Consider the following 27,695-nt stretch of genomic DNA (forward strand, 5'->3'; position numbering starts at 1 on the left):
GTCTTTAATCCACTTTGAGCTTATTTGTGTGTATGGTGCTAGGGGGTGATCTAATCTCATACTTTTACATGTACCTGTCCAGTTTTCCCAGCACCACTTATTGAAGAGGTTGTCCTTTCTCCACTGTACATTCCTGCCTCCTTTATCAAAGATAAGGTGACCATATGTGCGTGGGTTTATCTCTGGGCTTTCTATTCTGTTCCATTGATCTATCTTTCTGTTTTTGTGCCAGTACCATACTGTCTTGATTACTGTAGCTTTGTAGTATAGTCAGAAGTCAGGGAGCCTGATTATTCCAGCTCCATTTTTCATTCTCAAGATTACTTTGGCTATTCGGGGTCTTTTTGTGTTTCCATACAAATTATGAAATTTTTTATTCTAGTTCTATGAAAAATGCCAGTGGTAGTTTGATAGGGATTGCATTGAATCTGTAGATTGCTTTGGGTAGTAGAGTCATTTTCACAATGTTGATTATTCCGATCCAAGAACATGGTATATCTCTCCATCTATTTGTATCATCTTTAATTTCTTGCATCAGTGTCTTATAATTTTCTGCATACAGGTCTTTTGTCTCCTTAAGTAGGTTTATTCCTAGATATTTTATTCTTTTTGTTGCAATGGTAAATGGGAGTGTTTTCTTGATTTCACTTTCAGATGTTTCATCATTAGTGTATAGGAATGCCAGAGATTTCTGTGCATTAATTTTGTATCCTGCTACTTTACCAAATTTATTGTTTAGCTCTAGTAGTTTTCTGGTAGCATCTTTAGGATTCTCTATGTATAGTATCATGTCATCTGCAAACAGTGACAGCTTTACTTTTTCTTTTCTTATTTGGATTCCTTTTATTTCCTTTTCTTCTCTGATTGCTATGGCTAAAACTTCCAAAACTATGTTGAATAAGAGTGGTGAGAGTGGGCAACCTTGTCTTGTTCCTGATCTTAGTGGAAATGCTTTCAGTTTTTAACCACTGAGGACGATGTTGGCTGTGGGTTTGTCACATAGGGCCTTTATTATGTTGAGGAAAGTTCCCTCTTTGCCTACTTTCTGCAGGGTTTTTATCATAAATGGGTGTTGAATGTTGCCAAAAGCTTTCTCTGCATCTATTGAGATGATCATATGGTTTTTCTCCTTCAATTTGTTAATATGGTTTAGCACATTGATTGATTTGCGTATATTGAAGAATCCTTGCATTCCTGGAATAAACCCCACTTGATCATGGTGTATGATCCTTTTAACGTGCTGTTGGATTCTGTTTGCTAGTATTTTGTTGAGGATCTTTGTATCTATGTTCATCAGTGATATTGTCCTGTAGTTTTCTTTCTTTGTGACATCCTTGTCTGGTTTTGGTATCAAGGTGATGGTGGCCTTGTAGACTGAGTTTGGGAGTGTTCCTCCCTCTGCTATATTTTGGAAGAGTTTGAGAAGGATAGGTGTTAGCTGTTCTCTAAACGTTTGATAGAATTTACCTGTGAAGCCATCTGGTCCTGGGCTTTTGTTTGCTGGAGGATTTTTAAGTACACTTTCAATTTCAGTGCTTGTGATTGGTCTCTTCATATTTTCTGTTTCTTCCTGATTCAGTCTTGGCAGTTGTGCATTTCTCAGAATTTGTCCATTTCGTCCAGGTTGTCCATTTTATTGGCATAGAGTTGCTTGTAGTAATCTCTCATGATCTTTTGTATTTCTGCAGTGTCAGTTGTTACTTCTCCTTTTTCATTTCTAATTCTACTGATTTGTGTCTTCTCCCTTTTCTTTCTTGATGAGTCTGGCTAATGGTTTATCAATTTTTTTTAACTTCGCAAAGAACCAGCTTTAGTTTTATTGATCTTTGCTATCATTTCTTTATTTCTTTTTCATTTATTTCTGATCTGATTTTTATGATTTCTTTCCTTCTGCTAACTTTGGGGATTTTTTGTTCTTCTTACTCTTATTGCTTTAGGTGCAAGGTTAGGTTGTTTATTTGGGATGTTTCCTGTTACTTAAGGTAGGATTGTATTGCTATAAACTTCCCTTTTAGAACTTCTTTTGCTGCCTTCCATAGGTTTGGGTCGTCTTGTCTCCATTGACATTTGTTTCTAGGTATTTTTTGATTTCCTCTTTGATTTCTTCAGTGCTCACTTCATTATTAAGTAGTGTATTATTTAGCCTCCATGTGTTTGTATTTTTTACAGATCTTTTCCTGTAATTGATATCTAGTCTCATGGCGTTGTGGTCGGAAAAGATACTTGATACAATTTCAATTTTCTTAAATTTACCAAGGCTTGATTTGTGACCCAAGATGTGATCTATCCTGGAGAATGTTCCATGAGCACTTGAGGAGAATGTGTATTCTGTTGTTTTTGGATGGAATGTCCTATAAATACCAATTAAGTCCTTCTTGTTTAATGTACCATTTAAAGCTTGTGTTTCCTTATTTATTTTCATTTTGGATGATCTGTCCATTGGTGAAAGTGGGGTGTTAAAGTCCCCTACTTGAATGTGTTACTGTCTATCTCCCCTTTTATGGCTGTTAGTATTTGTCCTATGTATTGAGGCGCTCCTATGTTGAGTGCATAAATATTTGCAATTGTTATATCTTCTTCTTGGATCGATCCCTTGATCATTATGTAGTGTCCTTCTTTGTCTCTTCTAATAGTCTTTATTTTAAAGTCTGTTTTCTCTGAGAATTGCTACTCCAGCTTTCTTTTGGTTTCCATTTGCATGGAATATCTTTTTCCATCCCCTTACTTTCAGTCTGTATGTGTCTCTAGATCTGAAGTGGGTCTCTTGTAGACAGCATATATATGGGTCTTGTTTTTGTATCCATTCAGCTAATCTGTGTCTTTTGGTGGAAGCATTTAGTCCATTTACATTTAAGGTAATTATTGATATGTATGTTCCTATTCCCATTTTCTTAATTGTTTTGGGTTCGTTATTGTAGGTCTTTTCCTTCTCTTGTGTTTCTTTCCCAGAGAAGTTCCTTTAGCATTTGTTGTAAAGCTGGTTTGGTGGTGCTGAACTCTCTCAGCTTTTGCTTGTCTGTAAAGGTTTTAATTTCTCCATCAAATCTGAATGAGATCCTTGCTGGGTAGAGTAATCTTGGTTGCAGGTTTTTCTCCTTCAACACTTTCAATATGTCCTGCCACTCCCTTCTGGCTTGCAGAGTTTCTGCTGAAAGATCAGCTGTTAACCTTGTGGGGATTTCCTTGTGTGTTGTTTGTTGTTTTTCCCTTGCTGCTCTTAATATGTTTTCTTTGTATTTAATTTTTGAGAGTTTGATTAATATGTGTCTTGGAGTATTTCTCCTTGGATTTATCCTGTATGGGACTCTCTGTGCTTCCTGGACTTGATTAACTATTTCCTTTCCCATATTAGGGAAGTTTTCAACTATAATCTCTTCAAATATTTTCTCAGTCCCTTTCTTTTTCTCTTCTTCTTCTGGAACCCCTATAATTCGAATGTTGGTGCGTTTAATGTTGTCCCAGAGGTCTCTGAGACTGTCCTCAGTTCTTTTCATTCTTTTTTCTTTATTCTGCTCTGCAGTAGTTATTTCCAGTATTTTATCTTCCAGGTCACTTATCCGTTCTTCTGCCTCAGTTATTCTGCTATTGATCCCATCTAGAGTATTTTTAATTTCATTTATTGTGTTGTTCCTCGTTGCTTGTTTCATCTTTAGTTCTTCTAGGTCCTTGTTAAATGTTTCTTGCATTTTGTTTATTCTATTTCCAAGATTTTGGATCATCTTTACTATCATTATTCTGAATTCTTTTTCAGGTAGACTGCCTATTTCCTCTTCATTTGTTAGGTCTGGTGGGTTTTTACCTTGCTCCTTCATCTGCTGTGTGTTTTTCTGTCTTCTCATTTTGCTTATCTTACTGTGTTTGGGGTCTTCTTTTTGCAGGCTGCAGGTTCGTAGTTCCCGTTGTTTTTGGTGTCTGTCCCCAGTGGCTAAAGTTGGTTCAGTGGGTTTTGTAGGCTTCCTGGTGGAGGGGACTAATGCCTGTGTTCTGGTGGATGAGGCTGGATCTTGTCTTTCTGGTGGGCAGTTCCACGTCTGGTGGTGTGTTTTGGGGTGTCTGTGGACTTATTATGATTTTAGGCAGCCTCTCTGCTAATAGGTGGGGTTGTGTTCCTGTCTTGCTAGTTGTTTGGCATAGGGTGTCCAGAACTGTAGCTTGCTGGTCGTTGAGTGAAGCTCGTTGCTGGTGTTGAGATGGAGATCTCTGGGAGATTTTCGCTGTTTGATATTATGTGGAGCTGGGAGGTCTCTTGTTGACCAGTGTCCTGAAGTTGGCTCTCCCACATCAGAGGCACAGCACTGAGTCCTGGCTGCAGCACCAAGAGCCTTTCATCCACACGGGTCAGAATAAAAGGCAGAAAAAGTAGAAAGAAAGAAAAGAAAGAAAGAAGGAAAGAGAGAGAGAGAGGGCGGGAGGGAGGGAGCGAGGGAGGAAAGGAAGGAAGGAAGAAAAGAAAGAAAGAAAGAAAAAGAAAGAAAGAAGAAGAGAAAGAAAGGAGGGAGGGAGGAAGGAAGGAGGGAAGGAAGGAAGGAAAGAAAGAAAGAAAGATTAAATAAAGATAAAATAAAGTTATTAAAATAAAAAATTATTATTAAGGAAAAAAATTTTTTTAAAAAGAAAAGAAAAAAAAAAACGGACGAATAGAACCCTAGGACAAATGGTGGAAGCAAAGCTATACAGACAAAATCTCACATAGAAGCATACACATACACACTCTCAAAAAGAGGAAAAGGGGAAGAAATCATAAATCTTGCTCTCAAAGTCCACCTCCTCAATTTGGGATGACTCGTTGTCTATTCATGTATTCCACAGATGAAGGGTACATCAAGTTGATTGTGGAGCTCTAATCCGCTGCTTCTGAGGCTGCTGGGAGAGATTTCCATTTCTCTTCTTTGTTTTCACAGCTCCCGGGGCTCAAGCTTTGGACTGGGCCCCGCCTCTGCGTGTAGGTCGCCGGAGGGCATCTGTTGTTCGCTCAGACAGGACGGGGTTAAAGGAGCCGCTGATTCGGGGGCTCTGGCTCCTCAGGCCGGGGTGAGGGAGGGGCACGGAGTGTGGGGTGAGCTGTGGCAGCAGAGGCCAGCGTGACGTTGCACCAGCCTGAGGTGCGCCGTGCGTTCTCCCGGGGAAGTTGTCCCTGGATCCCGGGACCCTGGCAGTGGCGGGCTGCACAGGCTCCCCGGAAGGGGGCGTGGACAGTGACCTGTGCTCGCATACAGGCTTCTTGGTGGTGGCAGCAGCAGCCTTAGCGTCTCCTGCCCGTTTCTGGGGTCCGCGCTTTTAGCCGCGGCTCGCGCCCATCTCTGGAGCTCCTTTAAGCAGGGCGCTTAATCCCCTCTCCTCGCGCACCAGGAAACAAAGAGGGAAGAAAAAGTCTCTTGCCTCTTCGGCAGGTCCAGACTTTTCCCCGGACTCCCTCCCGGCTAGACGTGGTGCACTAACCCCCTGCAGGCTGTGTTCACGCCGCCAACCCCAGTCCTCTCACAGCGCTCAGACAGAAGCCCAGGCCTCAGCTCGCAGCCCCGCCCTCCGCGGCGGGTGAGCAGACAAGCCTCTCAGGCTGGTGAGTGCCGGTCGGCCCTGATCCTCTGTGCAGGAATCTCTCCGTTTTGCCCTCCGCACCCCTGTTGCTGTGCTCTCCTCCGTGGCTCCGAAGCTTTCCCCCTCTGCCACCCGCAGTCTCTGGCCGCGAAGGGGCTTCCTAATGTGTGGAAACCTTTCCTCCTTCACAGCTCCCTCCCACTGGTGCAGGTCCCGTCCCTATTCTTTTGTCTCTGTTTTTTCTTTTGCCCTACCCAGGTACGTGGGGAGTTTCTTGCCTTTTGGGAGGTTTGAGGTCTTCTGCCAGCCTTCAGTAGGTGTTATGTAGGAGTTGTTCCACGTGTAGATGTATTTCTGGTGTATCTGTGGGGAGGAAGGTGATCTCTGCGTCTTTTCCGCCATCTTCTCGTCCCCTCGAAAGTCGTTGTTTTGTGTAAAAGACACTGAGGTGGTTGCAGGCAACACAACCTGTACCATTTGATCTAATTTCACGAAACTCCCCCTGTAAATGAGGAAAACCGTCAGGGGGAGTCTCACATGAGCGCTCGTTGTAAAAAGACATCACGTGATGAGCAGCCTGCTTACTCGGAGCAGCCTTGCCTGTGGTGAGTTGTCCTAAGTAGCCCTCCTCCTGAGTTTGAGTAGGAAGGCTCCTTTTCACTTGCTGCCCTAGGACTTTGGATGCATATACATATTTAAGCAAAGCTAAAAGGAGATAATTAATGTCCTTTCTCAAAAATTAAAATTGTGGCACGCTAGTTACAGGCTAGTTGCCAGCAGTATTACTCAAGCCTCTGGCATCACAATCTTCATTGGAGCTTTTAAAAATAGGTACAGATTTCCCACCCCAGATGTACTGATGGGTGATCTCCAGGAGTTGAGCCCAGGAATTTGTATTTTTAGATGCTTCCCCATCGTGCTCATGTCCAGCAGGATTAAGAACCCTGCCTTCCTTACCTTTTCTGACAAAGGGAATGTTGGGAGCACTCTTGTCAGTAATGGCAGAAGCATAACCAAGTTAGTTACCTCCAAAAAACTGGTCCTTAATTTTTGTTGAGTGTTGGGCCTGTGCTTTTATCAATTCAGTATTCATGCAGCATCGCCTCCGTGCCACACACTATCCTAGATGCCAGAGAGCCTGCATTGTAGAGACCATACAGAGAGTTTTTCCTCAGTCAAGCAAATAATCCTTGAACATACTCTGGCTCTGATAGGTTTCTAAGAGCTTTGCAAATATTGTTTCACTTAACCCTCCCAGCAGTCCTATAAGGTGGGTACCATTATTATTCTTATTTTAAAAAGGGTTTAGGAAACTGAGAGGCAGTGAAACTAAGTAATTTCCCCAGTTTTACTTGGTGTGGTTCAGTAATTAGCTCACCTGCAAATCCTTCTCAGAAAAATTCACACACCTACAATTTTTTACATGAAATTTGGGGGCTCCGTAGACTCTCATGGATATCAAGTTAAAGACTCCTGTCCTGGAAGGTGACAGCTACAATACTGTGAGTAAACACGACTCCCCATCAGCATCACTGAGTTCTGAATACAAACAGTTCTTTTACTTGATTGACCCTTTTCTTGCTGTAGTTTATCCATGGAGTTTCCGTCCCCTTACATCCCTGGACTTCTTGCTTGTCTTTTCCTGTCTTTGATTACGTATTGGATGACTGATGTATTTTGGACATTTCATTGACTACCCTTCTAATTTTGTTACTTCTAGATTACCTACATTCCTTCAATATGTGAGGGATATTTTCCTAGCATCAGATAATTTTCAGTTGACTGACACCATGTGCCTTCTCATCGTTCTAAGTTTTCCCAAGAACGTTACCACTGAAATTCAGCTTTAGTTAAGATCTGTCTGATTTAGTTTTCTGCTCTTTGAGATCTTTATTTTGGTTCTTATTGGCTTATTCTGCCTGTAATACAGTACTGTCCTATATTCGTTTTAATTTCTTGTAGGGATCCCATGTATATGCTAACTCAAAATTATAGGAGTTGGTCTGTTGATTTGCAGTCTAGATTTCAGGCGGTCAGAGTTTTCCTTTGTGTGGTTATGTGGTGTGCTGTGAACGTCTTCCTTCTATGCCTTATGCCACCTTAAATCTATTTTCCCATGAAAATAATAAAATGTTTACACGTATGTTTTATACAGTGCTGTTTTCCATATGAGATATATATATATTATATATATAGATGATATTTAATAATATTAAATATATTTAATAATATTCTTATTAATCAGCTAGCTGAAATTTGGCTGCCAGTGGGTAGATTCTGTGTGTTCTCCATCTAACCTAGTATCAGTGGTATCTCTGCTTGATCTGGCCCCAGGAGACCTTATTCCTAGCTGATTATTCTGCTCTAAATTCACCTGTAGTGTAGTTATATTATTCTTTTCCTCTCACTATAATATAAATTGTGGTTTAATTTGAACCCATCTTAGGGAAAGTTGAAAGAAAAGAGACTAATTATGAAGGAAGGGTCCTCTATCTTCCTTTCTCAGCCTTCTGAATTTTAGTGAAGAACGCAATGATCAAATACCCAAAAAGTGTATTCAATTTTATTTCCCTTTCATTTTGAGGATTTAATTTAACTAAAAGGTTGAAGAATATTTTACTGAGGTATTTTCCTGTTATAGCGGTATTTCCTCACACAAATATGTTTCTTCCTCTGGGAATGTTCTCTCTTCTGCTCATCTTTGTAATTGCCTGTACTCTAATTTAACTTCATTTAGAGCAGCATATTCCCCTACCATCTGATGCTGACATTGTAACTTAGTATGACAGGAAATAGTGATTTACAATATTGTTGATTGCAATTCTGATAAACTTTACCTTATGACCTGAACATTAGGCTGGGTTATTTCTTGATATTCTACACTCACTTTTTATGGAGTATCTTTACAGTAAGAGATCTACGTGAAAGAATTTTTAAAAGTCTTGCCTCACATGAATGTAATCTAGTAGAATCAACTTTGATGACCCCAAGTATGTTTATTTAGTGAAATTTCCATCTTGTCTTAGGTTAGGCACTTAGATATTGTACTAAAATATGGTGATGGACACCTTTTACATTGGGTTAATAGAACTTAATCTTTGGAAGTCATTTCCATTTCAAGATTTTACAACATACCCATCTTCCATTGATCTTAATTATTTGGTGATGTTGCATCCTTTAAGGACTATGTAACTTTCTATTATAAGGACATACTTCTACTTTCTGACTTTAAAAAATTTAGGTCTTATACATTGTTTTGCTTTTCAGCCCATATTTTTTTTAATCTTTTTAGTATGCAGTCTCCCTTACTTACAGAATAAAAATCAATACTTTTTAAACAGAAGTAGAGTTTATTTTAGTTATGATTATAAAAGCAGTAGAAAAACTAATCCATCATAAACTATGGTTTATGGTTTATATAAGCTAAACATGTTACTTAGTGATTATAAAATTAATTTTATGCATTTACTTCTATGAATACTATATTTGGTGAGAAATCCAAGTTGTACCTTTCATGTTTTGTGGTTGAACAATAATTTAATATTTCTAATTTCTGTTCAGGTTGGGCATGTCAAGAGAGGACTCTATAAAACTCACATCTGGACCAAACAATGATGGAGCTGAAAGTCGTTCTTCATGTGGGACCTCTGGCCTTCCTGGTCTATCTGCACAGACTCCCTTGAAAGAACAACAGCCAAAAAGCATGAAAAGTCCAACTTCTCCGGAGCCTGATTTCTGTGCTACACTTTGTCCCATGGTAGACGTAGGTAAAGATGTAATGACAGAGTCAGAATCAGAGGACATCCTGATCCCCGAAGAATCTGTGATTCAGGAAGAAATCGAGGAAGAGGTAGAGACTAGCATCTGTGAGTGCCAGGATGAGAATCACAAGACAATACCTGACTTTTCTGAGGAGTCAGAAAGTCCAGCCAACTCTCATGAGGAGCCCCAAATAGCACCTCCTGAAGATAACTTGGAATCCTGTGTTATAATGAATGATGTTTTAGAAACTTTGCCTCATGTTGACGTTAAAGTGGAAGAGAAATCAGAATCTCCCCAGGAAGAGATGTCAGTTGTCATTGATCAGCTAGAAGTCTGTGACTCTCTCGTTCCTTCCACTTCATCTGGGACTCATGTCAATGACACAGAACATAAGGAGCCAGAAACTGCACTAGAGACCAACACTCCAAAAATTAAAACAGGGTCATCGTCTTTAGAAGGCCAATTTCCAAGTGAAGGAGTCACTGTAGATATGGAGCTGCAGAGTGATCCTGATGAACAGCTTTCTGAAAATGCTTGCATCTCTGAAACATCCTTCTCTTCTGAGAGCCCAGAGGGAGCCTGTACCAGCCTGACATCCCCAGGAGGGGAAACCCAATCCACTTCAGAAGAATCATGTACCCCAGCCTCCCTCGAGACAACGTTTTGTTCTGAGGTGTCCAGCACTGAAAATGTGGACAAATATAATCAGCGAAATGCCACTGATGAAAATCTTCATGCATCTTTGATGTCAGAAATCTCTCCAATATCCACTTCACCTGAAATATCAGAAGCGTCTTTGATGTCCAATTTACCGTTAACATCTGAAGCATCCCCAGTGTCAAATTTACCTTTAACATCAGAAACCTCGCCCATGTCTGATTTACCTTTGACATCAGAAACTTCTTCAGTGTCTTCCATGCTTCTCACATCTGAGACCACTTTTATATCCAGTTTGCCACTTCCTTCAGAAATATCTCCAATTTCCAGTTCTTCCATGAATGAAAGAATGGTGCATCAACAAAGAAAGTCAACTTCCATATCTGAAGAACCACTCTCCCCCCAGAAAGATGAAGGTTCTGCCCCTGCCAAGCCCCTGGGAGAGAGCCTTACCTCTCAGCAGAAGCCTCTATCAAATACTCCTGAGCCTATCAAAATGGGTTCTTCTTCCATTGCTCCTGAAGCATATTCATCAGAAGAATTGCACAATAAGACCCTGAATCAGCAGCCTTGTAAATCACATGTTGAAACTGAGAAGGCTTATCCCGCTTCGATTCCAGAACTTCCTTCTACAGAAATGATAAAAGTTAAAAATCATAATGTCCTGCAAAGAACAGAAAAGAAAGCGATGTCTTCACCATTGGAATTACCTGTCTTTTCTGAAGAGACAGAGAGTAAGGGAAATGAGCTCCCATCAGCTAAATTACAGGACAAGCAATACATCTCATCGGTGGATAAGGCTTCATTTTCAGAAGGCTCTAGAAATAAAATGCATAAGCCAGGGAGCTCACAGAATCGGTTGGAGACCTCTCATACTTCCAAGTTGTCAGAGCCCTCCAAGTCCCCAGATGGGGTAAGAAATGAAAGTAGAGAATCTGAGATATCGAAGAGGAAAACCGCAGAGCATCACAGCTTTGGGATCTGTAAGGAGAAGAGGGCTAGGATAGAAGATGACCAGTCAAGCCGGAGCATCTCATCCAGCAGTCCATCTGAGAAAGAACAGCCTCCAAGAGAGGAACCAAGGGTTCCACCTCTCAAGGTATGGTATTTTTTTTTTAAAAAAGGGAAATTCCATAGATAGGCTTTTTCTATTTAGATACTTAATTTTTCAAAAATAAATGTAGCAGTTTATAATCTAATACTCCCAGCACCAGTCTAATATTAAATGATCCTTTTTCAGACTGCGTTGAGCTCATACAATAAGTTTAGATAGATGTACGTATTTAGACCTTGGCGTTTAAGGAAAAAGAAGGGCGAAGGGAGAACAGGCCCTGGAGGAGCCCACAGGCCACCGAGATACAGGGTCTCTGGGGGACTCCACAGTGTAGGACAGAGACCTATATAAACTTGGAAAAATTGGAAAGATAATTCAGCATCCTATAAAAGTTCAGTAGGACTAGAGAAAGCAGTAGTCAAAAGTCAGAGGCTTGCCCTCAAGAAATGAAGGTACGTGTTATCTCCTCATTCATTTTCCAACAAATGTTGACCATCCCCTCTGCCTAACAGAGAGGAGCTAGCTTCTGAAAGAGCCTCATTAAATATTTCTTGAATAAATCAATGAAATCACTTCACAAACCCTGAGGAAGATGCTATAGATACATAGGTATACAAATCCTACTATTTTATTTCCAAAATAATAAAGAAGTATTTAACTTCACACAGTAATAAAGCCTGTAGACAAACATTCCTGTTTATATATTTTATTTTGATCCCAGGTAGATTTTAACGCTCAGAAAACAACTCTTGTATATAAATTGACTCTGCCTAACTAAACTAAAAATTAAGGTTAACTCAAAGAATTACAAACATACTCAAGTTGTGTTTTTCTTAATCTTTCTCTTTATTTTGCTCTGCTCTGACATCTACTTTTAATATGTGACTCATGATCTTCCTAAGGTTGACTTTTAGGGGTGTGATTGTAATTATTCTATTTAATAAAGCAGTCCCTGTTAAATAAGATTCTAGAGATATAAAAGATGCATATTAAGCTCCCATTAAAACCCTGCTATGCATTTTAATTTCTGAAGCAATGAAAAGAAAAATATAAGCATGCTTTCCATAGGAAATAATTTTAAACATTTCAGTCTAATTTTTTTGTCAAAAGCTTATTTTCAAAGTGATATACACTTTATGTAAAGATAGATGGATAGAGAGATACAATAAATATATTTAATGTTTGTTAGGCTTCATGTTTTTAATTTTTTAAACTAAGGGAAATATTTAAAAGGTAAAACTGAATTCCTTTTCTAAATTCATCTATCACTGGAACCTTTGGATTAGAAGAGAGCCATCAGAAATTTGAAAATGAGAAGCGAGATAGCTCAGGAAGATAAACCATCTACCAAAGTGCTAAAGCATAATTCCAAATTGACACGATCCTGTAGTATGTGTCAGGTATTTATAATGTCAATATATGTAAATGCACATATGTGAAGAAGAGAGGTGTAAGTTTTCTAGGAAAATTTTTTCTAAAGGAAAAAATATAAGGAAATACAGTACGTGTCAACAGCACAGAATGGGGAGCCCAAAGGCTCTGTCACTCCCTAGTTATATGAACCCAAGGCAGCCCATCTCCAGGGGCTCAGTTTTTTCAACTGTAAACGAAGGGCTTTAACTAGATCCCTGCCAGCTCTACAAATCTGTGACTCTGGGAATATTCTTAGTGACTGAAGCATCATAGGCATTGCTTTGGGTTGTTTGTTGTTCGGTCTTGTGCCTCACGAATTTGGTGATGACTGAGTCTCTTAATTAGATGAGTGGGTGAACAGTGTGGGCTGGGACATTTACTCAATTCAGCAGATTGTAGATTTCCAATATCAGGTAAGCTGCCCAACCCGTACTCTCTTTTGGAGGCAGAAAACTACAGTTGCCCTTGCTTTCAAGAAAACGTAATAATAATAATAAAATCCCTTTGGAAAGCAAAGCACTTTCACAAGTATAGTCTCATTCCATCTTTATAACACCTCTGTGAAAGAAATAGACCAGAAATAACTAGTCTTACTGTTTACAGTTTACAAAGTCATATTGTATGCTTATTTTATATATATACATATATATATGGCGGCATGCTAGGTGGTATGGGACCACATAAAACCTACGGAGTCTCTGACTCGGGGAGATTATTGGAGAAACTGAAGTACACAGTGATTTGCCTAGGTTCACAGCATTCCTTTGTGTCAAGCCAGGCTGAGAATTCTAGTCTTCTGACCCTTGGTTAGGGCTTTTTTCCTTTTTCCTTTGTGTCAAATTAAGACAGATAAATTAAGGCAGATAAATTCAAATAGAGTTTTGAATATCTCTATTCTTCCTGGTTGGCCTGAGTATCTTCATGCCAGCCAGGAAGATAAGTTGAAAGCTGACTATTTCTAACTCTTTTTAGCTCACCTCATTTTAAGAAGCCTGGGTTTTGTTTCCATTTATATGAGGCTTTAAAAGACGTTTCATTTCCATGCCAAATGAAGTCACCGGTTAATATTTTATGGATTGAAAACAGAGGTTAAAATTTTAAATTTTCCCATTCATGCTGCGTTTATTGCTGCTTTATACCCCAAAGGCCCATTCAGGGTATGAGGTGCCGTTCTTGCCCCCTTAGGAGAGGATGCGGCTACTCCCCGCCCTCGCGTGCCTGTGTGCCCACGTCCCTCTGTGGTCACGTACACGTGCGCCTTGTCTGTGATCGTGTACACGCACTTTATCTTTCGATTTTCCCCCTTCCTGTAGATACAGCTTTCCAAAATCGGGCCACCCTTTATTATCAAGAGCCAACCAGTCTCCAAACCAGAGGCTCGCGCGTCATCTGGCACATCGGTCAGTGGCGGGAGGAACACGGGAGCCAGGACCCTGGCGGACATCAAGGCCCGAGCCCAGCAAGCAAGAGCCCAGCGAGAGGCGGCAGCAGCGGCAGCCGTGGCGGCGGCCGCGAGCATTGTTTCGGGAGCTATGGGGAGCCCAGGAGAGGGCGGAAAAGCCAGAACTCTGGCGCATATCAAAGAGCAGACGAAGGTGAAGCTCTTCGCAAAGCATCAAGCCCGAGCCCACCTCTTCCAGAACACTAAAGAGCCCCGGTTGCCTCCGCTCGGCTCAAAGGAAGGGCCTCCAAGCTTAGAAGTCTCTTCTGCCCCTGAAACAAAAATCGAAGGCTCGCCTGGTGTCATCATTGTCAATCCAAACTGCCGATCTCCCAGCAACAAGGCTGCGCACCTCCGGGAGCCCACCACTGTACTACAGCAGTCTCTCAACCCGACCAAACTTCCAGAAATTGCCACGGACTTATCTGTGCATAGTTCTGACGAAAACACACCTGTGTCACACTTGTCTGAGAAAATTGTTTCATCTACCTCTTCTGAAAATAGCAGTGTGCCCATGCTTTTTAATAAAAATCCCATCCCCGTGTCTGTCTGCAGCACTGCTATGTCGGGAGCAATTAAAGAACATCCCTTTGTGAGTTCTGTTGATAAATCCTCTGTCCTAATGTCTGTTGACAGTGCAAACACTACAATTTCTGCTTGTAACATAAGCATGTTAAAAACCATCCAGGGAACGGACACTCCATGCATAGCCATTATACCAAAATGTATTGAGAGCACCCCTCTTCCGGCCACCACGGAGGGCTCCAGCGCAGCGAGCCCCCGGGATGACACGCAGTTACTGGCACCCAGCAGCAGTGCTGGCAGCCTAGTCTCCAGTCAGTACACCTCTGTGCCAACTCCCTCCATTGGAAGCAACTTGCCAAACCATCTCTCCACTAGCTCTGTCTTGATTCCCCCAACGGGAATGAACAGCAGATTTCCTTCTGAGAAGATAGCCATGCCTGGGAGCGAAGAACAGGCCACCATGTCCATGGGCACCACTGTGAGAGCCGCCCTCGGCTGCAGGGACCCCGTCGCAGTCACTGACGCCCTGGTGGCACGCCCACCTGTCGCAGCGTTTACTGCAAGCATGCTGACTGTAAACTCTTATGACAGTCCTCCCACGTTAAGTGCTGAAAGCTTGGACAAAACTTCAGGGACTCGGAACAGGGCAGACACTTCTGGGAGACCTCAGCCACCCCCGGGGGGCTTCGCACCAGCAGCCATAAACCGCTCGATTCCGTGTAAAGTCATCGTCGACCACAGCACCACGCTGACCTCTACGTCATTTCTGACTGTCTCTCTTGAGAGCACAGAAGCCGGCGTGGACCTCCAGAGCAGGTCCGGGAGGACGGAAGCAGCCGTTCAGCCCGTGGCGTGTCCGCAGGTGTCTGTCATCAGCAGGCCTGAGCCGGTTGCAAGTGAAGGCGGAGATCACGGTCCCAGTTTCATTGCTGCTTCCGCGGCAAAACAAGACAGTCAAACGATGCAGGCCACCTGCCCGGGTCTCCGTGAAGGGCCCCTCGTGGTTCCAGATAACTTAAACGCGGGGACTCCTCTGAGTCTCAGCTTTGCTGAGCAGGCGCATGGCATAACCACGTTCAAAAGTGAAGCCGACACAACCTGTAGCCATCAGTATAACCCGGGCAGCCGGATCTGCTGGGGCGAGGACGGGGTGAGGAGTGCAGGACAGCCTCTGCTCAGCCACCCTGGTTCCAATAAACAGAAGGAATATCTGGAGCAGGGCTGTCCGAAGGCCATCAAGACCGAGCACGCCAGCTCCTCGCATGTGGCGGAACTTCACCCCAGGAATCTCATCACAAGCGTCCCTCTCCCAGTGAAGTCCGAACCTCACGACGTGGACAGGGGCTTTAGGATGGACGCCGACGACTTCCCTGGCCCTGAGCTGCATCCTCCAGCTGCAGGGGCAGCCCCGAGTGTGCAACAGACGCAGACCGTGCAGGCCCCCGCCTCTGGTCCCATGGAAGAGGCCATCTCTCTGGCTACAGACACCCTGAAAAGAGTTCCCAGTGCAGGGAGCTCCAGCTGCCGTCTGTCATCGGTGGAGGCGAACAATCCCCTCGTCACACAGTTGCTCCAGGGCAACTTGCCTTTGGAAAAAGTGTTGCCCCAGCCCCGACTGGGAGCCAAGCTCGAAATCAACAGGCTTCCTCTGCCTCTTCAAACTACCTCAGTGGGTAAAACAGCCCCCGAGAGGAACGTGGTTGAAATGCCCCCTAGCTCTCCCAGTGCAGACGGGAAAGGCTACCTGGCAGGAGCTCTCGCACCACTACAAATGAGGAAGCGGGAGAACCACCCCAAGAAGAGAGTCGCCAGGACCGGGGGGGAACACACTCAAGTGAAATGTGAACCAGGGAAGTTGTTGGCGGACCCAGATGTGAAAGGGGTGCCGTGTGTCATCAGCTCCGGCATGAATCAGCTGGGACTCAGCCAGCCGCTGAAGCAGGAGTGGCTGAACAAGCACCCTGTGCAGAGCAAGATGGCTCACAGCCCTGAGGTCAAACAGCAGAAGCGGCTGCTCCCCTCCTGTAGCTTCCAGCAGAACCTGTTTCACGTCGACAAGAACGACGGCTTCCACCCCGACGCTGGGACCTCCCACAGACAGCAGTTTTACCAAATGCCTTTGGCTGCCAGGGGCCCCATTCCTACCGCGGCTCTGTTACCAGCCTCTGCCAAAGCCCCCGTGGGCTGTAACACGTTTTCCTTCAATAGGCATCTTGAGCAAAAGGGACTGGGAGAGGTTAGCCTTTCCTCAGCACCTCACCAGCTAAGGTTAGCCAATATGGTGCCCCCCAACATGCCCATTAAAGAAGGTGATGACATGGGGGGGACCCCGCACGGGGTGCCGCACAAAGCACTAGTGCATCCCCCGCCCCCTCCCCCCTTGGCTCTGCCCCCACCTCCCCCGCCGCCGCCGCCGCCACTACCTCCACCTCTTCCTAATCCAGAAGTCCCCTCCGATCAAAAACAACCGCCAGTTACCATGGAAACCACTAAGAGACTTAGTTGGCCACAGTCCACGGGCATATGTAGCAATATAAAATCGGAACCTCTTTCTTTTGAGGAAGGTTTAAGCAGCAGCTGTGAACTGGGCATGAAACAAGTTTCCTATGACCAGAATGAAATGAAAGAACAGTTGAAGGTGTTTGCGCTGAAAAATGCAGATTTCTCTTCCTATTTGCTTTCTGAGCCACAGAAGCCTTTTACCCAATTAGCTGCTCAGAAAATGCAGGTGCAGCAACAACAGCAGCTCTGTGGAAATTATCCAACAATACACTTCGGTAGCACGAGCTTCAAAAGGGCAGCATCTGCAATTGAAAAGTCCATTGGGATTTTGGGAAGTGGCTCCAATCCCACCACGGGTCTGCCTGGTCAGAACGCTCAGATGCCCGTGCAGAACTTTGCCGACAGCAGCAACGCGGATGAGTTGGAACTGAAATGCTCTTGCCGGCTGAAAGCCATGATTGTGTGCAAAGGCTGTGGGGCCTTCTGCCACGACGACTGCATAGGGCCTTCTAAACTCTGTGTAGCTTGCCTGGTTGTGCGATAAGAGCTGAGTGAAAGATGCAGTATCCCTTTTCACCACGGAAAAGCCAAACGGCGTCAGCAACAACAAATTGAACAGCTCAGTCGTTTATAGCGTGCTAATTTATTTTACTTTGGAACAGATGATCTTTTCTCTAGATGATTATTTTCTTGCGTTTCTGGGAAAGGAGAGATCGCATTCCAGCCGAGGGGCTCAACAGCATGTCTTTTACATATTTAGTTGCCATTTGCAGCTTAGGAAAGTTTCTATTTGTGTGTATACAGGTCACTCCCAATTTGTTTCTTTCTTTTTTTAATCCAGGTGTAGATAGGAAAAGGACATTTTAAACTACTTAATGGTAACCAGCAATGGAGATGTGGAGAGAGATCGGTAACAGCAATTTAAGGTGGTGATGCATTCTTCTGTAGATTAACCATTACAGCGAGGGTTCCAACCGTTGACTCCTTTGGACCTACCTTTACCATAGTGGTTACATCATATTTGGAAAAGGGAATCTGATTTCAGTGTATGATTCCTTGTATTTACTCATATCACAAAAGGTATTAAAGGAGGTATGCCATTAATGAACTCCACTGTCCTTATTCTCTTTCCTCCCTTTTGACTCTTTTCAGAGACTGGCAGATTCTCTGGATCTGCCTTGGACATGGTACACATATTGTAGTGAAATGTCTTTTCCACCTGAAATTGCAGTGTGGGCCTCATGCCCAGCAATCTGGTTCAAGCCCTTTGACACCCGAGACTGTAAGATCAGTTGGACAACAGAGAGCCATAGGCCCAGAGGATTTCAGAGCTTCATGTGTGGCTTCTAAGAGCAAGTATGAAAAAAAATGTCCTAAAATTCAAAGCAAACAAGTAAAATGCTGTGTATGCAAACACACCTAAATGCGTTGGCGATGTAAATATCGGTCCATTCTATTCACTCTAATACAATTGCTAGATATTAAAATTGGGGGGAAATAATCGTAACCCTTTATTGATGACACCAGTGTATTCCGGCTTCCGACTTTGCAGAGGTTGGCCACCTCTTTTTTTAAAGTGTCATTGATGATGAGAGGGACTATAGAAGGCTGAAGTGTCAACATTTTTCTGAACAGTTTTTTCCTCATGAGTCACGATCTATGTAATTATATTTGACTCTAAACTAGCCCTTATTTTAAACAATTGTTCTGGGTGTTGCATGTTTTGTTTCCCACCCCCGCCCCCCCTTCAGGTGAATTCAGTGCATTCTTCGTATTTGAGGGAGTGGAACTGCTTTTGAAAAAGGGATACTGCATCTTACAACTATTGTCAGTGTTTATCCAGTAGTCTGGGCGTTGAGTATTTGAGCTCCATTCCATGTACTGTGGCCACCCTCATGCCAGAGAACAGCTGTAGTTCAGCAGGCTCTGTTCCCTAAAGCAAGTTCAAAAGCGCATGCACACCATGGGGAGATGAAAGAACAAAGACCATGTCCATTTAACTTCAGATTACAGAGCACAAAATGTGGAGTACCATTAACCCACTGGTTGATTGTGACTGTAGAATTTTAAAAAATATGAGGGGAAAATCTTCTGTATCCAGGGTAAGAATTTGACAGATATTTTCACAAGGGATCATCCTAATCAATGTTAACTTTTGACATTCCCTTAAAATATGTCTTAAAAATTAACTGGAATGAGCAGAAATTTCATTCCTGGGGGAAAAAAAAACTTGTAATTTTTTTTTATAGTAATCAACCATGGTATATTTTTTTTCCTCCATATTTATTATTGTGATGTTGCCAAATATCATTAGGTGATAGAGATGTCATTTTTACTAACAAAGTGCTGATAGTGAAAGATACTTTATCGTAGAAAGAAAGCAAAGCAAAGAAGGCCTACCTCCGCGGCTGAGATTCGGTGCTTCAGTTGCTGTCACTTCTGTGTTTCACGTTAAAATTAACAGAATTAACGACTGAGAATATTAGCAATGCACTTAACGAGCCCTTCCCAAGGAAGGCAGTGTTAGTTCCAGCAGATCCCTAGTTCACTGTGCACCAGGTGGTTTGGGTGGTGTCCTCGTCAGCGGTATCTCTGTGGTCTGCTTAGCTCTGATGTCATCTTGGTTCAGAAGGGCATGCTCTAGTTTCACAGAGGGGCACCCCTATAACATAGACACTTGCATGCCAGCTCCTTCTGCCAAATTCAGTTGCCGCTCTACCAGTGTCAGATACTGTCTACACCAGCAGATTCAACACTACCACATCAGTAACTGACACCGAGTTGAAACTGTGGTCTTCACAACCTTTGCACTCTGCATATGAGGCAAAATTGAGGTTGATGTGATACCGAGCTCATTATCAGTTCCATCATTGTGGGATACTGCGTGCAAATTGCTTACTGGGAATACAGAAAAGTAGCCTTCTCTATGTTCTGATTTTTCTCATAATAAGTTTGGAAAAGCAATTGCTGATCACACGTGGATTGTACCACCCTGGTCCAAAGAGCGTAATATTTCTCTGCCCTTGCTCTTTTTTGCCCCGGTTTAAATTCCTAGTGTTTGCATATGGTTTATATTACTGAAAAATTAATATCTTTGGGCTAGAAGAATGGAAAGAAAAATTCAGAAGTAAAAAGTGGGTCAGATATGTTACAAGTGGCCATTTAATATATATACAAACCCCAGTATATTTGGATTAGGCGAGCAGGTTCTTAGTTTCCTGATATCCACGGATATCTGCCTGTGTGCAAATGGAGTATGTTATTTACTACATGGTTATTGTGGTGTAATGTGCAAATTTTAGTGTGTGCATTATCCTGATGATTGGACACTGGGATATCCCTATCAGGAATAGAGCTTGCACATCTAACATGTAATTTTTAATTATTATTTTCACAAAGGATGTATTTCCCTAAGTAGCACTTTTGGAACAGGGGAAGGAAGAAAACTGCTATTCCCTGATCCCCCTCCTATACAGTATGCATATGCCTGAGGTTGTATAAAGACATTTAGGTAGTTAATGGGCATGTTAATACAAACGTTCTGATGCAAATTCATTTTCAGAATGAAAATACTTTTCCTTCCCCAAAGTGAGAATAGCAGAAATGTCGGTGACCTGAGCACCGTAGTTATATGGACTATTTTCCTGCTAAGGTCTAGTTTGAAGAAAAAACTTGAAAACAAACCTTTGAGGTTGAGCCTGGTTGCTATAAAGACTTTGTGGTGGTATGTGTTTCTGGGATGAGCTATGGAAGGTTTAGCTGACTTCTAGAGCTTGGCTATTCTTATTCATCCAAAATAAACAGATACAAACAAGCTGGTGTGTACAGTGCTTCATAAAGAAGCCAAGAGTAAAAATACACGATGCTACAGCCCCATGCCCTTTACAAACACTCGCACAATTTCAAAAGGGGAAGTTACTGTGGCCTTGGTTTCCCAGTTCCTCCCGGGTCTGGTCCAGTCCCAGGTGACAGAAGCTGAAGCGCCGTTAAGGGTTGCATCCTCTCAGTGGTGTGGAAGTCAGCACCGCGCTAGCCGCCTGGAGAGAGTGAGCCCGCTGAACACGCAAAGCCCAGAGTCACTGTCCATGTTTCTAGAGAACAATGTGAAGAGTCCTAGGAAAGGAACTCATCAGACTGTCAGGGGCCTATGTAGCCAAAATGTCACTGAATATAAAAATCTTGTCTTCAGTCCTCATGCTTTGTCACTGTAAAGCAAACAAAAAGCGTTTTTACTATAATTTAAAGGAGCTGCTTTTTTATAGCACATACTATTTCGCTTTGTACCCTATTTGATAGTTGCAGAATAATTTAGACTGTAGAAAAACTTTGTTGTATTTGTACTGTTCATGAATGTTTCAAAAAAAAAAGTGCTTTACTTGCTTGCCATAATTTTTCTTGTACTGCTGTATTTTTCCCCCTGGCTTCATGGAAACCTAATCTGATTCCTCTTTTCAGTACAGTTTTTTGTTTGTTGTTGTTGTTTTTTAATGTGTGTTTGTGAGTATTTTTTTCCTTTGGTCAGTATTCTGAATGTTTACATCTGTTTAACATTAGCCATGTAATGCCTTTTTTAAAAGGCGGTATTACTCTTACAGTGTTACAGCAAAATGTGAATCAACCCAAACATAACATGCATGACAAACACAGATGGGGGGGCAAAGGCCCTGAACGTACAAAGACATTTTATATCAGCATACAGAAAAGTCAAACCCTTCTTCAGTCCTCTACCAAAGAATATATTATTCCCACAGGAAAAACTCAGAAAAGGTGTGTAAAATCCTCAGAAGGGGAGCAGTTGAATCAGTAAGACTGCTACAATTTAATACTGTTATGCTTGCTTTGATACCTGACAAAATGTGACGGAGTGCAACAAGCATTGAAACGATTTTTAGACAGTGTTTTGTTTAGAATTCAGGGATCATGCATTCTTTAATGGTGCTGTTTGTTTTTTATTTCTTTTCTACAAAGAAAAAAAAAAAGTGTTGCCTACAAAAGTGACTGCTCACGATACCATAAGTTAAATGAAATGAAATGTTTGTCTCTTCATGTTTCTCTGTTTTTCCCTTTCTCTAAAGTAACAATTTGGGTTTCAATATTAAAATATTCTGGGAGAAAATAAAGAAATTAAACCTTCAATTATTGTCATCTTTAATTTTTTATGAAATGAGGTAGTTATATACACATAAAAGATACTACTAAATACATTCAAACTTTTACTTAACAAAAAGTTTATTAAGGAGAACAAACCATATGCTCTTAAACTTTCTACCCTTCTTGGTATGGTGAATTGTCAACATACAATTACAACTATTTGTTGAGACCTCTTTGAAATTAACCATGTCTATTGTACTGTGCTTATTTAAAATTATATTTGAACCTTTTTGTTTTGTAAAGATGTTGTTAATTCTTTATACCAAAAGACAGGTAAGTCAAGCAAATTGTTACTACCATATTTAATTTTAACTTTAAGATGAATTACCTCTCAAAATTCTTTTTTAAAGCAATTGCTCTGGTTAGTTTTTCTTATCTTGCATTAAATATTACAGCTAGAGTGATTTGAATAAAATGCTGTGAACCATTAGAACAAAGTTGCCTCAGTTATATTTACATTGGTTAAGAAAATATTCATATCTTTACAGTGAGATGAATCTGAAAGCATTAAACATAACTGGCTGTTAAATCTGAGTTCAGCTGTTTTTATCTACATGGAAAATGCTATCTTTAGCCACCAGATGGCAAAAGAGGGTGCTTACTTTGCAGGAAAAAAAGAACTAAAAACATGTTTCTTCCTCCTCATAAATTATTATAATGATGAAAGTACAGCTTATTCAGGTAAGACAATGGAAGATAGATACTTCTAAGTTTCATTACGTTATTTTCACTATAATACTGGCATTCCTTTTTTTGTCCTATTTTTTCTATTAAAATATTTACAGAATGCATTCTTAATTTTATTTAGCATTGTGGAAATTTTTTATTGTTTTCATTGCATTACTCCCCAGGCATCATCTATTCCAAAATTCATTACGGAAAATTGTACAGTCACGCATTCTTTAAGCTGACATTTCTTGAAATTTATCTGAGCACTTTATATGTTTAAATTCATTTAGTCTCATGATAGGTACAACATTAAACAATTTTTATATAAATATTTCATTATTCTTAATACATGAATGTGACATAATTTGAATAACAATTGCTCTTAGGATCTAAAGTATGTATTTGTATCTATCATAGACTTTATCTGAGAACAGGTGATTTACCCGGTGATTCAACAAACTTACGTATGTTATTTAGAAAGAGCCTAGCCAGGAGAGTAGTTGGACTTCTTTCTGCAGAAGACAGTTGAACATAAATCCTAGAAAGTGTGTCTCCTTAAAATTATTTGAAGACTTTGGTTGTAGCTTGCCTAGACTTAATATTTCGAGTTCAGAGCACACACAGTTATCCACAGTGATACACAGAAATCAGAAGTTGGAGTCCTCCAATGTCACAGCTAATCTGGAAGTCTAAATTGGGCAATGAACCCAGTATTTTTACCTGCAGAAACTTTTCTCCAGTTGCCAGTGCAATAACTTACATACATTCTCACTAACTGGAGGAAGGTCCCCTGATTTACAAAGCAAAGGCTGGGGTTTTTTTGCCATTTTATTTAAAATAGTTTTATCATTTTTCAGCTATATTAAGTAATATCCCATTGTGATACCTGACTACCAGTAAAGCTGATATTGAATATATTTAGCAATCCTGCAAAGCATAGACCAATCCAAACAGATGCAGACAGATCAAAAGAGACGGCCCTATTACAACAAACCAGTGAAGAGTGGCTGAATATCTGCTTTTATCAATAGTTAGGATTTATACTTAGTATATCCATTGCACTTAGGGGAAGTTTGTTTCTGAGGTACCTTTCTTAAGCTAAAATTTCCATCTACAATCTCTCTCTCTTTTTTTAAGGAAATCATTTAGAGGTGGTTCAAAGGTGAGCTTTAACCCAAACACAACGAAATGTCCAGGCATTTCCCCCTTTTGCTGTTTCCAAATACCTTGTTCGGTGGACACGCCCCATAAATAGCAACTTGGCTAAAGGGTGGGAACATCCAGCTGCTTCAACAGAAGGTCCTGGACACTTGAGATCAAGTAAGATTCATCTTGTTTTCTGGGTACTCATCACGTCTTTGTTTATCATAAGCTGGTAAATGGAAAATAGGTTTCACTTTTGATCCAAACTTATATCTATAGTTTCAAATTATGGTTTTATTTCAGGAAAACGCTGTGTTCCAAATCCTCATTCTTTTAATGACGAGGGAACGTAGAGGGATTTCAGAGGAGTGCAGAACTATGGTTCTATCTTCCTTGATTCATTTGGCTTTCAGTGTCCAATCCTGGGATGCTGGAACATCTTCCAGACACAGAGAGATGGGAGAGTGTGGTTTGCCTCAATGACTGTACGAACCACAAGAGTTTCTCCGGGATGTTCTTTTCCTATATATAAGTGGCAACATTTATGCATGTCCCTTTGTATAGAAATTTTAAAAACATGATTTCTTACTGTAATATAAAATTCATTTGCCAATAACTTTAAATTTCATAATGTGGAATTGAAAGGCTTGAGTGGGAACAGTTCTCCATGATGGCTTCTAAGTGGAAGCCACTGACACATTTTATACCTCTGCTTCCTTTAACATGTGAGCTCAATGTAGACTTTTTTTGTACCACATAGGTTTGTTTGGTTTTATTTTTTTGGTAAAATAATTTATATTTTCAGGGGAATAAGCTGTGGGAAATGAGTTGGCATCTTAAAAAATTCAATAATTCAAAAAACAACATTTTAAAAACTACATTTAGAGTAGGAATCTATGGATAATTCCTTATCTCTAATCTTCAAATATGTAATTTCCTTACTGTTAGCAGGCCAGTCCAGAGCATACCAGACATCTTTTTACCAAGAGAAGGACAATGTGAGATTGGTAGCAGACAGTTTCTTTTTTTATTTTTTTTTTCATATTTTGACCTTGAAATGGTTCTCTGTTTTTGCTTTTGAGGTATAATTGGCATAAAAATTATATTAGTTTCAGGTATACAACACAATGATTTGATATTTGAATATATTTTAAAATGATCATCACAGTAAGTGTAGTTAACACTCATCATAATACACAGTTACAAAAATTTTTTTTTCTTGCAGTGAGGATTTTGAAGATCTACTCTCTTAGCAACTTTCAACTATGCAATTCAGTGTTATTAACTATGGTCACATGTTATACATTATATCCCCAAGACTTACTCATTTTATAACTGGAAGTTTGTGCCTTTTGTCTCCCTCCCTTCACCCATTTCACCCACCTCACTCCCCCGACTTCTGACAACCACCTGACGATCTGTTCTCTGTATCTGTGAGCTTGGAAACGTTCTTCTGTGGAATCTCTTTTGTCCAAAATGCTTTCCTTGGCAAAACCTGGGAGTAATCAAAGACACCACACTCTGCAATCTCAGTTTTCTAACTGTGATTCTCTTAGTAATAAATAAATCCTTTCCAAGTCTTGAGCCTTCATGATCTGAATATGAAGGAGATTTTATAAATTCTCTTCATATAAATAAACTTTCAGAGATTTAGCTATGTACTACCCCGAATATGGCAATTTCCCAGAGTTCCCAAAATGCAGACTTTCTTTATTAAAAAATAATAATAGATAATCCTTGTAAAATGCTGTGTACCAAGTGCTGCAAAGCATTTCACAGGTGTTAATTATCACATTTATCCTGAGAAAAATCCCATAAGGGAGGCACTGCTATTATATCCATGGAACACACACAGAACCTGAGGCTTAGAAAGTTTAAAGAAAAGAATACACAGATCGGGAGTATGAAAGAAGGTTTTTCAGAGACCAAAGCCCATCCTCTTATTTGCTATAAGACACATGGCTGCTACATATACTGCTAAGTACTGGGGATGCTGAGAAAAATCAGAGGGTCCCCAAATCTTAAAAAATTATAGGCCAATGGGAAAGATGATCAATAATTTTATTGTGACAAGAGTGTAACCAAGACAGGTACAAAGTGCAGTGGGAAAAGTAACTGAGTGGATGAAGCCATTTAAGATTGCAGCTGGACGAGAATGAAACCTCCAGGGGGGCATCCGTTGCCACATCTGACATAGATTCAGGGCAGTCCCACCGGGAGGGAGGACACACTCTTCCCTGTCAGCATCCCAGTCGTTTCCCTTGAACAGTGCTCATCAGTATCAGTCCTCCTGCTAATGATCTCTGCAGGCTGTACAATCCTTTACACATTCCAGAAGCCCTGTCACCAAGCCCTTCTTACGTGACTCTAGGAATTTGTTTGGATGTTGGTAATATTGACAACTGATTTTGTAAAAGTTAACAGCATATTAAAACAATGTTTGTGGTACCCAGCATTGATGATACTCTTTAATACTTTTTAAAATCAATGTAATACATATTCCAATATTAAAAAGTCAAATCATATTACAGAGATTATAGCAAAAAATAGCAGTGCCCTGATATACATTGCAAAGTGGGCTATTTTTTTTTTTAAGGAGTTGACATTTCTTCTGAGTATTCATGTTATTCAATAGGGTTCTGATAAGAAAACAAAGAGCAAGTCCTGCACCTGCAAGTTGCAGGTTTTGATTGAAGTCAGGGAACTCACAGTGTGTTGGCCAGTACTTCTGAGAAATAAAAGCTCCCCGATTTGCTGGGAATCACAAGAGGGAAACATTTTGACCACTGGGGGAAATGAAAAAGCACAGAAGAGGCAGTCAACAGGTAACCCCGGGACATACAGTACCAGAGATAAACATCACCAGTATCAATATTTTTCCAAGCAAATCTTGACTGGTTAAGTGAGTCCTACTGATCCATTTATTCCCGCCCGGGGAACTGGGAACATGAGTGATAAGCTGCCACCACACAGAGAAAAATATTTGGGAGCCCCAGTAGCCTCTGCCCCCCTGTCTGTTATGCCACTGCTGTAAGAACATGACTTGGAATTATTCACACTCCTATTCAGTGTCTGACTCACCATCTTACCCCCAGGACAAAGCCATCTTTTATCACCTCTTACTTGTAAATGTTTCTTAAAGCACTGTGGCAAGCTAATATTTTAAGGATTTAATAAGCAAATATTTGAAGACATGTCAAAGTAACAATTTGTAAGGTTAGATTGTGTGAAAAATTTCATTTAGCTATTTCCAAAAATAGATGCTTTAACTTCCCTTTCTACTTGAGAGTGTGTTGTCTCACTGACGGTAAGCAGAGCTTACTCCTTGACCCATAATGCTTGTAAAGGGATTCTAACAATTGGGGCACTTCTGGTGCCAAGATTCATCCAACACTCAATGAGCAAACATTTTACTGATCCATATTGCTATGCTGGGTGCTGAATTATATAAGACAAAAGTTCTTATTGATGACTTGATTCTTCAAGAAATATAAAAGTTACCAAACCTTTTTTTAGTGTTTTGTGCTTCAGCATTGTGCCACGAAGCATTATCGTAAGATAGAAGGAATTTTCTTAGAAAATGTCATTCAAATGTACCTTTCCAGGAAGCATCCTATTTCCCAGAACAGCGTGGGTGTGGATGGGAGGAATAGTGAGAGAATAATTGAAGTTTCAGAGAGAGAAATCTCCTTTGAAGTCATAATTTAATTTATTGCCTACTTTAGGTTCAGAGTCAAAATATTTAGGCAATATAGTATGAGAGGCAAAATACTTTTCTGCAACTTCTACTGGAGGAATTACACTTTCTCACTTAAAATAGAAAAATGAAAAGAAAGAACT

General features: G+C 41.0%; 1 protein-coding gene across 2 annotated transcripts in view; it reads left to right on the plus strand.

Moving 5' to 3' along the window:
• ASXL3 (ASXL transcriptional regulator 3) overlaps positions 1-17,436 on the plus strand; it is a gene marked incomplete at both ends in the record, with an annotated part of 172,526 nt that extends 155,090 nt beyond the window's left edge. For both annotated transcript variants that reach the window (XM_082668052.1, XM_082668053.1), the window contains 2 exons: positions 9,100-11,056; positions 13,738-17,436. In XM_082668052.1, the coding sequence (XP_082524178.1) occupies positions 9,100-11,056; positions 13,738-17,436 (5,656 nt within the window). The remainder of the gene's footprint in view (positions 1-9,099; positions 11,057-13,737) is intronic.
• Between the last annotated feature and the right edge of the window lie 10,259 nt (positions 17,437-27,695).

The sequence above is a fragment of the Grampus griseus genome (assembly GCF_964374135.1).
Source record: "Grampus griseus genome assembly, chromosome: 12".
Lineage (NCBI taxonomy): Eukaryota > Metazoa > Chordata > Mammalia > Artiodactyla > Delphinidae > Grampus > Grampus griseus.